A 14,779-nucleotide genomic window follows, 5' to 3' on the forward strand; every position below is an offset into this window, starting at 1 on the left:
AACCAGACGGACAGTAGAGACCGGGGGATCTAACAACAGCTTGAATCCCGATCCGACATACCCTCATGTGCAAGTCGACACTGCCTGTCTGAGATCAGCCCACTGCTGATCGCAAACCGCGATGACACTCTTTAACCCGACATCGATTCTCGTGGGATTCCTCCTCCTCTACCTCTCGTCTTTTTTCATCTTCGCCATCGTCCGGATCGCGACGGGCATCTCCATTCAACGGATCGGCTACTTTTCGCTACGTCGAATCGCGTACACCCCGAGAGAAGGAATACATATTGAAATTCGCGGCATCGGACTCGCATTGCATCCCTCGTCATTTGTCCAGCCAACATGGATCAGCATTCGGTTGACAGAACTGAAGATTACCGTGGACTCGACGAATCTGGGGCAAGGAAAACGTGAAGCACCCCGCGGCACATCGGAGACTCCTGGTCCCTCCAGCCCACCCGAGACCTGCGCCGCGCCCGAACCTGACGGAAGAAGCAAAACTTGGAGGACGTTAACACGAATCAAGGATCATGTCAAGCGGCTACACCGGCAGATCAATTGGTTGGCTCTCGTGGACCTGACTGCTATCAACACAACTGTACACTATGTCAATGCCGGCCAGATTCAGGTCGGATCGCTCTCCCTTTCAGTCGACACACGGAGTAAGATGGTGGAACGGGGCAAGCTATTTCGTCGCAAGAAGGATATGTCGCGAGACCAACGCCCAGCCGAGTGGATTATGAATGCTAAAAATGTTTTACTCAATGTCGACGGCCGGGAGCCCACCGAGATATTGGATAACGTGGGCATGAACCTCCATGGACTTCTTCACAAGGATTTGGATGGACTCAGAGACGCTTCGGTGGCCATTAAAATTGGACGTATGCATATTCCATACGATGATGTCCGCACGATTTTGCAGCGCATCAAGCAGGCCAAGAAATCCACACAAGGGCCATCGACTATTGAGACCAATGATGGAATATCATTTGCTGATTTCGTGGATGAACTCGACAAGCCCGGAAGCAGAGACAATTCCATTGTACAGACTGTGGCGGATTCAAAGGACTTTGCAAGCTCATTACTTCGTGGTATACAGGAGATACAGATCGCCATGAGCTTCTTCCGTGTCTCAAAGGGTATCCAGTCTCTGTCTGCAGGACAAACCCCCGTGTATCTGAATGTGGTATCACATGAGCTTGGAATTGATCTTCATCGGATGGACCCAAAGAGCCCGGAACATCGCATGTATTTCCAGCGGAATGATGTCGCCCACCAGGCTCTTCTGGCCGCTATCTCTCTTTCAGTCAGCTTAGGTGATGAATCGGGCGAGACTGATAACATTCTATACATCCCCATGGCTACAACAACCATCAAAACCACACTACCCTCGAAGACCGTGAGCGCCTTTGACGATGAGAACGCCGAAGAGCGAAACACAAATGTCCTGTTCGCAAATTTAGTCGTCACATCGCCCGCGGTTGATCTCCAACCGCAACATGTTTCGAGGCTTCTCAAGCTGGTACAAAACCGAGCTTCCTCTCCTCGAGGAAAGAAGCAAGATAATCGTCGCTTAATTTCTCGATTACTTCCAAAGGCAACTATCAAGCTTTCTGTTCACGAACCTGTGATTCGGTTTGTTCTCCCAATCGAGAAAGAGTCTGGTACTCCCGATGATTACAATCTCATCATCTCCTCGATATCCTCCATTTCACTCGATAGCGAATCCTCTCATTCATCCGAAGGCGGTGCCCACTATTCTCTATCCTCCATTTACCGGGTCGCCTCCCACAAATTTTATTACCAGACTCCAGCAGGGAACAAACACAACCTGCTCACAAACGAGAATTTGGAGCTGAAGGTCCATCTGAATGCCACCCCAGAGGTCTGTGTGATCGCCTCAGGAAGTCTTCACGAGTGTTCGGTCCACATGATTGATGGGGAAGTAAACCGTGGAATCCGCGAAGTTTTGCAGCAATTCATCACCCAGATGGAATCCCAGAAGCGGGTACCAATGCCGGCAAATGAACGAAAGACAAGCGTGTTGAGACAAGTGCCCGCATGGCTACTCCAATTTCAGTTTGAAGCCACAGGGTCCAGTGTGGAAATCGCTGGGGTGGACAGCACCGTCTCTGATATATCTCGTGGTGTCTCTCTGCAGTTACAATCGTGGACAGCGGAATACAAAGCTCAGAAAACAGAGAAACATGTTGGTAGCATTACCAGGCGACGTACTCCTAGCTATTCCACCATCGGCGATGAATCGCCTTTCCGATTCCCCCCAACCTCGCCTCCCAAGGCCACTCACACCCAACGCGGCGCTTCAGATGGCCGGCGACTGGCTTTCCACGCACGTGGTTTCGATGGCTTTGTTATTGAGTCGGAAGATTATCTGGAACCCGAGCCATTCTTCTCGTTGCCTCGATTTGAGATTGCACTGAGCACCCACAGTGATCGCCTCGGACCGGTGCTGCATGTCACCTCCGTGTTCAAGGGCGTTTACCTTCAATACTCACTGTACCGGTTCTACTGTGTTGGTGTTGCCGTTTCCGTGATCCAAGACGTGCTCACACCGCCGCAAAAACACCCACAGTCTGCTGAAAGCAAGCCCAGGGAGCCTGCAAGCATATCGCTACCACCGCCTCCCGCATACCGATGGTCTCCAAAGAAGGAGTTGGTCACCTATGACGTCAAGGCAACAGTTGTGCAGCTTAAAGCGACCTTGCCGAATGATCCTCAAATAATGATTCAGATCTATGGATTATCCGGTACTTCTCAACGTTTGTCTACCCCTCATGTTAAAGCCAATCTCGTTCGCTTCCACGCAGAGGCACCCAAGCTCAAGGGTATTTGGGCAAGAATCGGCAGTATGAACAATGTCAGGCTGGATTTCCGAAAGATGAAAATGAAACATGGCAATACTTTGGTTGAAGAAAAATCAATTGATATATGGACAGACTTCATCCGCATTGGTGTACCTCATCACATGGTGATGCACCGCATTTTTGATAACCTGATCAACACTTCCAAGGCTTTCAAACAACTGCATCATCGCTTCGCGAGTGGGTGCAAAGAATTTGGCTCTAAGAGAGAGCCAGAAGGCCCGAAGAAGGTACCCAGGATATCACTTCGCAGCAAAGCGTTGCTCTTCGAGCTCGAGGATGATGGATTTGAGTGGAAACTGGGTTGCATTTATCGGGTTGGCCTGATCGAACAGACTCAGCGGCTGGCCCGGGAAGATGCTTTCAACTTGAAATCCGAAAAAGTCAGGGAATCTGACCAGCGGCGCGCCACGTCCCGGTTACGAGCCAAATCGAGCCATCGGACATTGCGTAGCGAGCGAACCAGCCAAGATACAAGGCGAAGCAGGAGTGTTGATGAACGGCCGAGATCTAGCGCCCAGGAACGTGGGAGAGGTCGGAGATACCGCTATAATACCGATGGCGCGACCTGTCTCTCATCAGAGCAAAAGATATCCGTGGATGCCGCTTGGGGCCGACTTCAACAGTACAATGCTCAAGTCTGGAAAGAGAAGATAGATACAGCTCTCATGTTCCAGGGCACTTCTATCAAAGAAGTTCGAAACCTATTCTCTGGTGCAGACGAACCTCCTCCGGACGTGAAGGAGACCGAAACCATTCTTGCCATTCCGAACAGACCAGGTCTGATGTCAGCTCTGATCAGTGATGTCAATCTTGTTATTGACAAGCCCTCATTCCCCATCGAGGAGTTCCCCAGCTATTTGAACCGAATCGGAAAGGGAATGCCCATGTCTATGCAATACGGCCTGCTTATCCCAATGAGCTTCAACCTGGAAATGGGCGAAGCACGCGTCAACTTACGCGACTATCCTCTAGACTTTTTGCACATTCCAGCTCTGCGCCCAGGGCAGTCCCCAAGACTTCCCAGCTGGTCTTTGCGGACAAACTTCGTCATTGCAGAAGAATGGCGTGACCATGATTCCGCAAGACAGGTTGAAGTGGAACTTGTTCCTGCATCTGAAGGGCCTGACGGATCTCCCCGCGATCCGTTCAAGATTGCCGTCTGGCGTTCTGTCACACCGGTCAAGACCTACTCAGACCCTGTCATCGAGATAAACACAAGCTTGCCAACTAGCATCTCATGGGGTGTCTCGTACCAGCCTGTCATTCAAGATATGATGAAAATCATTGAGGGTTTCACCAAGGCTGAAATTGATCCTTCGGAGCGGGTGGGCTTCTGGGACAAGATCCGACTCAGCTTTCATTCCCGGATCAGGGTTCTCTGGAAGGAAGATGGCGATGTACATCTGCGGCTTAAGGGCTCTCGTGATCCATATGTCGTGACCGGCTTTGGAAGCGGCTTTGTCATGTGCTGGCGCAGAGACGTCAAATTGGATCTCAACACTGGTGACAATCCTATGGAATTCATGACTGTTACGAGTGGCGAATACGTGCTTGCTATTCCCGACTACAGCGTCGAAGCACGTTATGCAAACGAGGCAAATACAGAGGTGTTGGACAGCAGTTCTGCATCCAGCGAGCAAAAGAACGCCGCTCACTTCAAGAAGGTTATCATGAAGCTCTCTGGCGATGTTAAATGGGCAGCAGGTCTCGTCTTCGAGCGGGATGTTGAGAATGATGAGAGGTCTTTCTCTTTCAAACCCCATTACGAGGTCATTCTTAAGAACCCTAAATTCATCAAACCTGCTGAGCGTATTAATTACGATGCTTATCGTGGCTTCCGGAGTGACCACATCCACTTGTCTGTCTCGATCATTGCACCGCAGAACAGAAACTGGTCTGTCGACAATGTTCAACCATCTTCGAGTTACAACACTATTCATCTCACACCACGATTCTTCACCCACTTCTTCAATTGGTGGTCTCTTTTCTCGGGCGTAATGTCGCTTCCTGTTCGTCAAGGACCGCTCTGGCCAGGAGTCACAAAGACGAGCAAGAAGTTCAATCGTCATTTGGCGACTGTCAAATACAAGATTCTTCTCGCACCACTATTTGTGGCCCACATATACAAACATAAGGACCGCGAAGATTACGCAGAGAGAGTTGTTACGGCCACGGGCCTAAAGGTTCGCCTTGATTGCTTGAAACTTGATATTCATCAACGTCGCGAGCAGATCAAAACACATACCGGGGGCCGTTTAAAGCAGACTAGGACGAGTGCGATGCGTATTAATCAAGCCCAAATTGATATGCAATCTGCAGACTTCCGCGCCGTGTCCGCCAGCATCGAAGGCACAACCGCGGAAGATGTTGAGCGCAACAGAGATGACATACTCTCTTCCTTCCAGCAACCTGTTGCATCTGTTGACTTGTCTCGGTTCACAATCCCCGATCACAACTTGGACTGGGTCGACATGGATGATTTCGTGGAGCCGGACTGGATCCTTCCACAGGAGTCGAACCCTCGTACCCAGATATTACCTTTGGCCTTTACCCCGCGCTTCACCTACACACGCAACACAGACCATTGCGACATTGGACCCGACGAAACGGGCTACAGTACTTTTGGATATGAACCGACCCACGAGTGTGTCATGTCTGAAACCAACGATCCTCGCCGTGTTCAGATTGAGTTGGTCAAAGACCGCCTTGCAACAGTCGAGGCACAAATTCGCAATTTTGAACGCACAATTGGCGAAATGGAACTCAAGCTCATGAGAGAGGTGGACAGCAATGTAGACCTGAAAGCTGAGCATGAGATATTCCTTCGCCAGTCCGAATCTTTGACAAGACGACGCAAGTTCTTGACAACAACTCTCAATCGTCTTGAGAGGCACATCTCACGCGACGAGCGGACGCCAGTTGGCACACTTGGCAAAAATGTTGCCCCCAGCAATGCTTCTGCCCGAACAGGACACACAGGCCGATATGCCGAGTCCACAACCGATGGCCGTTCTTCAGGCATGGATGGACTTTACTCGCAGGGTAATGATGAATTCTCTAGTGATTTCAACAATCGTTTCATGATCCACAACGTGCAGCTCAAATGGAACAATTCGCTGCGCAACATCATCTTGCGGTACAGTCACCAAGTGAGCCAACGGCGTGGATTTGTTTACTACATGTCTCGCCGCGCTGTCAAATTCATCCTTGATATCGTGGAGGAACAAGACAAGAACAAGCGCAAGCAGTCTAAAATGTCTAAGACGCATACCCGAAGCTCATACAACGATGAGGGCCAGGAGGAGGTTGACGAACGCATTGCACAGTTGCTGAATGATGCCAAGCGCTTCGTGAATGTCGCAGAGCATGAGCCACCGGACTCGAACCCCCAATCAGATTCGAACCTCCAATCAGATTCGAACCCCCAATCGTCTTCCAATTCGGACAATTCGAGTGAGAATATCGTGCCGGAATTCACTCCCCAGAACAGCTACCACTTGCGTCTCATCGCGCCCCAAATCCAGCTTCTCAGTGAAAAGAACCAGAAGTCGGTCTTGCTTGTTGCCGCTAAAGGCATGGAACTCAAGGTCGTATCAATCATGGATAAAGCGCGTGTTGCGGACGATGTCAGCGGTTTGATACAGCGCCGTTTCTTCCTCGAAATGGACGGTGCCCAGTTCTTCGTTGCAACACAGAAGAAATTGATGGCGAACTTGCAATTCTACGCTGGCAATAAGTACGGAAACACGCCTGGATCAGCGTGGCCGCCGTGGTTGACCTTGGAAGCCATGTTCGATTTCGAGTTGAATCCATTTGGATTCTCTCGTATTGTGCAAAAGACTTCTGCTACCCTGCGTTACGACAAGTTCAACAACCTCCGCCTCAAGTATAACGAAGAGGTTGCAACGGGTCAGCAAGGGCCTCATCCCGACGACCAAGAAGACCGCATAGACTCGATCAGTGTCGACTTCCCTCATTTCCGCGCGATTTGTGATTCTGCAGAGTACTATTCCATGTACATCATTGTCCTAGATCTCATGCTCTACAGCGAGCCACTCGAAAAGGTCCGAAATGAGCGCTTGGAGAGGATCATGCTCACTTCCGACTTCAGTGATCTTCGTGGCGCCCCGGAAATGGTGTTCAAGCTTCAAGCACGCATTCGCCAGTTGGAAGAAATTAAAGAGTACTTCCAGATCAACGCTAAGTTTCTGGACAAACAGGGTTGGGAAGATCGGCTGGCTCTCGAACGCGACTTGTGTCAATGCGAGGATGAGCTTTTCTTCATGATGAAGGCAATCACAACTTCCCAACGGCGAATGGAACCAAGTTCGTCCAGGGCAGCCGGTGCCCAAGGCATACTACGCTGGAGCATATCGGCGAGTGAGGTTGTGTGGCACCTGATGAAGGAGGCCTCCGAGCCCCTGATTGAGTTCCAGTTGCGCAATGCTTCGTACGAACGAACCGACAATACTGATGGCTCGAACCACAATCTGGTATCCATCGAGCGACTATTCGGATTGAACTTACTTCCAGATGCCATCTACCCTCAAATTATCGCACCTTACCTCGACGGCGCACGCACCCTGGACGACTTCATGTTGCGCGTCAAATGGCACATGCTGGAGGCTGTTGCTGGTATCCCCGTGCTTGACAACTTCGAAGTTTCATTGTTTCCGCTCAAGATTCAGCTCGAACGTGAGCTAGGCCAGAAAGTTTTCGAATACATTTTCCCCAACGTGGGCTCTAGCGCCTTCGAGGCTGGTGGCTTCTCACCTTTCATGATCAAGAACATGAAGTTGTTTGATGAATGCTCGGATGAGGAAGACGACGATGAAGGCTCAAGTGGCACGCCGCTGACACGCTCAACAAGTATCGATGGTGATAGCTCGTCTATGGACAGTCTCGCCATCTCCAAGGGACCGGGCGCCATTGAACTACGACTCCAGCCTACACTGTCCCTTTCAGACGAGACCAAGTCGCGTAATCGCTCAGGCCATCTGAAGGGCCTTGCGATGACACCTCTCTACCAAGATAGTAACCGATTGGGTGTATCAGAGACCGCGCGCAAAACGGGCCGTCCTGCCACGACTGGTGGTCTCAGCAAAAAGAAGTCTGCAGATAGTCTGCGGATGTTGACCAAACAGCCGACTGAAAGATCCCTGTCTAGCCACAGTGCTGGCGAAGACAGCCGCAAGAAGTTCGGAATGGGCAAAGGATCCAACAAGAGCGGTAAATCCACAACGCCAACCGACGACCTGTCCCAAATGATATCCCGCGCCTCCAATTTCATGACCCTTGCACATGTGAAGGTGAATGATGTGGTCCTCTGCCTGAGCTACAAGGGCAAAGGAGATCACAACTTGGAGGATCTCCATGATTTTGTTTTCCGCCTTCCCGTTCTCGAGTACGGCAACAAGACATGGTCCAATTTGGATCTCGCTCTGCGTCTCAAGAAAGACGTGATCAAAGCCCTTATCTCACACGCCCCTGCCATCCTTGGTAACAAGTTCTCCCACCACCGACCCTCAAAGCAGCAACAGAAGCGTTTCCGTGAAATTGCGTCATCGTCTCAACTCCTGCCCAATACATCCAGCCTGATCAACTCGACCAGTAGCCAAGCCCTGAGTGTGGCCAGCTACGACTCTAACAGTGATTACTCGGAGTCACGCTCACGCAAATCCATGCAGTCGAATGCCTCGCCATTGGCTAGGTCTACCTCATTGAGTTCAGACATTCACGCTGTAAATTATTCAGATCCCACCATCCACGACTCACGGTCCGCTAGTGAGGTGGATGTGGATTCTCGCTGGGAGGTTCGTGATCTTTTGTCTCATCGTTTCACCGTGAATGTTCTCGAATGCTAACACAGAATAATTAGGCATCGCGTCGATTTGTCAATCCCCCTACACCCGAGAGGCCGATGACTTCTGGTCACACCGTGACTACGATTCGATCCGGCAAGAGTGATCAGGATGACAGGTATGGATCCCGGTTCCGAGTCACTTATTACCAAGGCGAAGCAACTGACTCGAGTATAGTCACATCAAAACAATTCGCAACATCGGCCGGAAGCTGACATTCCGGAAATGATCGCTTTGCTTTATCTTGCACTATATCCCTCTTTCTTCTTTCTCTTTCTCTCCCTTTCTATCTGGCCTAATACCTCTACACCCTTTTAAAACCCCTGTGATCCTTTCTTTGTACACTATCACCTTTTTATTCCTACCAGGCTCCTCGTGTCTCCTAGATACCCTCTACCTGCAACGGGTCGTACATAGGCGTTATCTCATGTTTATTATTATTATTATTTTTTTCGGTTTATGGAGGAGAAATCTGTGTTTTTATTGCCTGGGCCGAGGACATTGGCATAGAGGCGATAGGGGACATTTCGTTACAATTTTTTTTAGTATCCTTTTGACCGACATCTTTCTTGCTGGGACAGGTGGCTATTGTTCTTTATACATGTATACACCGCTTCCTCTTGGCCATATAGACCAAGAGAGATATTGTAAAGTATTTCCTCTATTGCTACATATTCAACTAAACTCATAAATACTCTGATAAAAAGCAAAACACTGTAGCGTAATCTCTAATCTCCGATCTCCACTGATCGGCAAATGTTGGATTGAAGAGTTACAGCGGGGTAGAATTTATATTAATTCAGGGTGTAACAGCAATTTGTTAGGAAAAAGTACTTTAAGTAGTGTTTCATTCGGAATATTCCTATATGTATTTGTGACCTATCACCGAACCTTGATATCCCCATCTCATGGAGCATCCGGGTCAGGGTTATTTCCCCAGGTACGCGAGGTGACTCCACGAACGGCGCTGTCAGTTCCCGTAGGCTCGAGAGCAAGAACGGTAATCTCGTTCTCCCCCTTGCGAAGATAACACCAAGGAAGATAAAGCGATTGCTGCGGGCCCACAATCCAGTAGCGACCCAAATTGACTCCATTGACCCAGACAACGCCCTTGGTCCAGTCCGGCAGCTCGAGGAAAGTATCACCCACCTTATCCAAGTCGAATGTGCCGGTGAAGAAGACAGGGCCTGAAGTAGCCGAGGGCTTCAGAGTTGTCTCGCCAGTAGCCTTGGGCGGCGTCGCCAAGGGCAATGGGTAGATCGCCCACTTGGAAAGAACGCTTTCGCCAACTGTGACATTGCCCACGATTCCCTTGCGCTGATCCACGATCTCGCCGCCGAAATTGACGCGTCCTAGGTTCTCGACGAGGACATCGAGGACATCGCTTTCTTTCAGATCTAGGTTGACGGTGTTCGGGGTCTTGTATGTGCCGTCGATCACGCCGACGCGCTTCTTGTTAACGTAGACGAGAATACGATCACGGGGTTTATCGCCGGTTTTGATTGCGCCCTTGACGGGGGTTGTGACGACGTGTCGGTAGAGAATTAGTCCAGTCGCCTGTCCGACGGCTTCCATGTTGACTGGGAACTCTTTCTCGATGGCGTCGGGGAGGGAATCAAAGATGTCCACAGACGGGGTAAGTTTAACGGATGGGATTTCAATCAATGGCTCCTCATCCGGAAGAGCGGGGAGGGTGTCTTCCCCGACAATCGCACCGATGGTCTTACGGATCTCAAGGTAGATGTCGGTCCTCCGACCTGTTTCATCGAGGGGCGCACCGTAGTCGTAGCTCGTAGTGATGGGCTGCAGGGCATCGGCCCAGTCAGCTCCATTTTGGAATCCCCAGTTGGTACCACCGTGGAACATGAAGAGATTGAATGAGCCATTGTTGTTCAACAACCACTTGACATCCGTGGTGATTTTATCGATCGCTTCCTTGTTTCCGACGTTGGACTTGTGGACATAATTGCTAGCCCACTGGTCGAGCCATGTGATATAGTATTCGCCATCAAGCTGGGGTCCGAGACTCGTTGGATCGGTAACGTATTTATCGCGAGCAGCGAATCCCTCATAAACATCACCGTCCGTCTCAGCCAAGACACCCGAGATCTGGCCGCCCTTGAGCATAGCCTCGGTGCCACCATCATTGGTGTAGAAGGGTACATCGAACGCAGCTGTGAAGATATCCTTCAATGCGTTCAAGTACACATGGTCGCTTCCGTAGGATCCATACTCGTTCTCAATCTGGACCATCAAGATGGGTCCTCCGTTGGTGACCTGGAGATCACCCACCTCCTTTGCAAGACGGTCGATGAAAGCCTTGGAGGCATCCAGGAAAGGCTTGTTGTTGTCACGGACAACCATTCCCGGAATCTCGCTGAGCCAAGCGGGGAAACCGCCCCATTCATGCTCAGCGCAGACGTAAGGGCCGGGCCGCAGAATCACATTCAATCCCTTCTCCTTGGCAAGTCGGAAGTACTTGGCGATGTCGTTGTTGCCGGTGTTATCCCACTCGCCTTGTTTAGGCTCAAGTTGATCCCAAAACACATAGGAGAAAATGGTGTTCAGGCCCATGCCGCGGGCCTTTTCGAGGCGATCGGGCCACAGTTCGTGGGGGATGTGTTGCGGGTCCATCTGGCCACCCCGGAGGAGGTAGGGCTCGCCATTAAGAATGAAAGTGTCATTGTCGTAGGTGAATGGATCGGCTGCCCGTGCTACGGACAACAGGCCAAAGACCAAAAGAAGAAATCTTGAGATAGATCTTTCCATGGCTGAAAGAATGGGTTGTTGTTTTTTAACAGGTGGCAGTGCATTTTATAATGAACTCCAAGTTCATAACATGCAACTCGTATCCGATGTGATGTTATCCGACCCGATTGCTACATTGCACAGTGCAGATCCCCCCGCACAGGGTGGGGGAGGTAGCGCCTTGGAGTTACGGTAGTAAATTATAGTGTCCGGAGTAATATGCAATATATCAGTCTCAGCTTTATATCTCCGTGGTGGGAGATGATCTTCCATATCGTTTCCTGTACGTGCGTATGTAGCCAACATCCTTAGGTTACATGTGTATCTTGCAATCTAGGCTTATTTACCCAACCATTGACCTAATTTAAACCTGGAATTATCCATATCTTGAAGCCTAGCATACAACATAGTTCAGATATTTGGTTACATTCTCGGATGGACTACGTGTTGAGATCCCCGACAGCCAACCTTGAATGCACACGAAGATGGGCTTATATGATCGAATTTCAGCTTTTAAATAGATTTAAATAGTTATAAGCATTAGTATGATGGAAATATAGCGTAACTAAGCTAAATCAGTAGCTCCGCCGTTCCATTACTATCACACTGTTCCCGCCATGTCCAGTATCAAACAATATTAGTGCATGAATTGATCAAGTTAAGTTCAATATGTTGTATATAGAACTGCCATTTAATACCAGTCCCGTGATGATCGACGTGGCAGACTCTTTTTAGGGGATCAACCTGTAATATTCGATGTTATGGAGACTCGCGGCCCTGCTGATCTTTCATCTAGACGCTCCTGGGGCCCACTAAGAGCGATAGCACATACTTGACAGCGGTTGAACAAAATAGCAACCTAGTATCCCAAATGAGTTGACCAGCTTGATGATGAAATCATGCGTGAAATCTATAATTCTCCGGAGTGGAGAGACAAGGCCCATCGGTGTAATATTCCCAGTGAAATCAGAAAGGGCTAAATATGGATACGCAATCATTCTGTACATTGCAAGTATCGAATAAGCTGAAAAGCAGAATGCTGGAATTGACTTTGGATACTCTTTGCCAGGCATAACCTGAATCAAAGGGGTTGCAGAAGCACCGAGGGCTTGTTCAATATTTCTTTCTCAAGGGTCAAGATAGACGATGCGTGAGATTGACTAAGAACGGGGTTCAGGGGCTTTTCAGAGGCTCGCAGAGTAAGCTCTTTTTTTAAAGAAAGCAAAACAGAAGGATATTGTAGCTGGGCATAATCAAAGAATGAGTGAAGAGCAAAGAGAACAGATCTTTATTTATGGAGATCGAAGGTGAGTAAAAGGCGTTCCAAAATAAGTCTAGATGAAAAAAAAAAAACAGAACCTCATGCCCCCCAAAGAATAAATAGAGGGTATCTATATACGACGGCAATAGCCTGCACGGCAGAATAAAATCCAAAGAATGTCAAAATCCAGAAAACTCTCCCAAAATGCAATTTTATGTGCAACCAAAGACCAAAATGAGAACATCGCATACATATTACACGGATAATTTCTCCGTAGATGGTTCGGCATTGGGGGCAAGAGTTGCTTCATCGTAAGTTTCATCAGTAACGTGAGGTGCAGCATAAGGCGCACTGCTGGAGGCATCGTCAGGACCATCATGAGCTCCATTGGAGACCCCACTGAGGACATCAGGCATTTTCTCGGTGTGCTCGGATGGCGTCGAGGGGGGGCTCTGCTTGCCATGAGTCCAGGGCCAGACGTTGGCCTGAACGGACGCGAAACGGGTACGTGCAGTGGGCGCGCTGATATCGTCAACCCAACGGATGCCGCCTTGTCCGCGGTTTTCCTGCCACGCCTTCTTCTCACGCCGCAGGTCACTCTGAACCCAGGGAATTGTGATCAGGGTCCAAACAATAGCCCAGGCAAACGGAAGGGTCCAGCCCAACTGTATTTAAAGTTAGTCTGATTGCAATTTGACATTAAATTCATTGCCGCTTACCGTGAATGCAACGTTTTCCTGAACCGTGAAGATAACTGCGGTAATGGCAGCGGCGAAGATAATAGATCCTCCACTCCAGAAACAGTTCATTTCGAAGAGCATACGGCGGAAATAAGGACTCGATAGGTATCGGTTTCGGAGAGCATATCGGTATATCTGTCCACCACCACCGTCGACTGCTACCACATCCTCAATAAGCGCGTACAATGCAGTGGGCATAACGGAGCCTTTGGGCGTGGAAGAAATTCGGAACGGAGCCTTGAAGCCCATCATACGGAAAATGTCGAGGGAAAGATAGACGAAGCCGAAGTAGAACATGACGGTTGGTAGGACCATGGCGATGAGGCGCACTGTTTAAGCGGTCAGTAAGAGACAGTTGGAACAATATGATAATTGGTTGCTCTAACCATATGGTTGTTCAGGAACGGATCCACTGCGAACTTGTTAGCTCATTGTTCATCCTGCTTCCATGATGTGCCAGACTTACACGACCAATTCGACAGCCAGAATCAACCACACGATGGTGAAATTGATTTGGAAGAAATCCAGCTACCGAGATATATCAGTCAATGATCCATGATCAATCCCAGGTCAAAACCTACCCATGATACGCGAGAGTTTAGCGGTCGGGCGTTGGAGTTTTTGCGGAATAAATGATGAAGGCGATAGAAGTATTCAAAGACCGAAACTCCTCCAAGTGATGCGGTGACGATCGAGAAGACTACACACCCAAAATTAGCAATCTGAACGGGTGTATTTATCCGCGCAACATACCCAAGTTGGGTGATAGATCTGTGAGATACCAAAGACACCAATAAAGAATCAATGGCTGAGCCAAGGTATCAACCACAAAGATAGTCCAGAAAATGGCGATCGACTTCTTCCTCGTGCGCAATGAGTATGGGAGCGGAGGAGGCTCCGAGGTGGGTGTTGGGACGGTTCCTTCTTCCATCGGTGTGGCGATAGTGTTGATAGGTTCGGGGGGACATGCGGTAGTTTGGCGAAGAAAGGGTTTATTAGGACATCGCGAGTATATAATATTAAAATCTGAATGGGTTTCCAGAGAGAAAGAATCCAAGAAAAGTGAAGAGGCGAATGTGATCTCAGTCCAGGAAATCTTGGCCGGAAACAACGGAGACAGGTACTTCCGTTGACATACAAATTTAGCGATGGTAGGAGGTACCTGACGTAAGACCCTATGATGTCATTCAAAACATCAAACCATCAGGGCAAAATCTTATCTTTAATGTCTTATACCTCGTATTCTCGTATTTCTCCTGATTTTTGCCCTTACTTGGCAGTACT

At 49.3% G+C, this 14,779-nt stretch overlaps 3 protein-coding genes across 3 annotated transcripts; 1 reads left to right on the forward strand and 2 right to left on the reverse strand.

The window, feature by feature from the left end:
- Positions 1-121: 121 nt before the first annotated feature.
- On the forward strand, positions 122-8,975 carry N7447_009942 (FMP27 family protein; the record flags this gene model as incomplete). Its single annotated transcript, XM_057234204.1, has 3 exons — positions 122-8,698; positions 8,764-8,864; positions 8,924-8,975. 3 exons carry the CDS (start codon positions 122-124, stop codon positions 8,973-8,975), a joined length of 8,730 nt encoding a protein of 2,909 aa, XP_057081488.1.
- A 677-nt stretch (positions 8,976-9,652) lies between these two features.
- N7447_009943 (Glycoside hydrolase family 35) lies at positions 9,653-11,515 on the reverse strand (the record flags this gene model as incomplete). The annotated part of the gene is made up of 1 exon (XM_057234205.1): positions 9,653-11,515. One exon carries the CDS (start codon positions 11,513-11,515, stop codon positions 9,653-9,655), a length of 1,863 nt encoding a protein of 620 aa, XP_057081489.1.
- Positions 11,516-13,009: 1,494 nt separating this feature from the next.
- On the reverse strand, positions 13,010-14,426 carry N7447_009944 (uncharacterized protein; the record flags this gene model as incomplete). Its single annotated transcript, XM_057234206.1, has 6 exons — positions 13,010-13,420; positions 13,475-13,824; positions 13,882-13,907; positions 13,962-14,023; positions 14,077-14,195; positions 14,249-14,426. 6 exons carry the CDS (start codon positions 14,424-14,426, stop codon positions 13,010-13,012), a joined length of 1,146 nt encoding a protein of 381 aa, XP_057081490.1.
- Positions 14,427-14,779: the final 353 nt, after the last annotated feature.

Source organism: Penicillium robsamsonii, assembly GCF_028829455.1.
Source record: "Penicillium robsamsonii strain IBT 29466 chromosome Unknown utg000006l_segment0_segment0, whole genome shotgun sequence".
In the NCBI taxonomy this organism is placed as follows: domain Eukaryota; kingdom Fungi; phylum Ascomycota; class Eurotiomycetes; order Eurotiales; family Aspergillaceae; genus Penicillium; species Penicillium robsamsonii.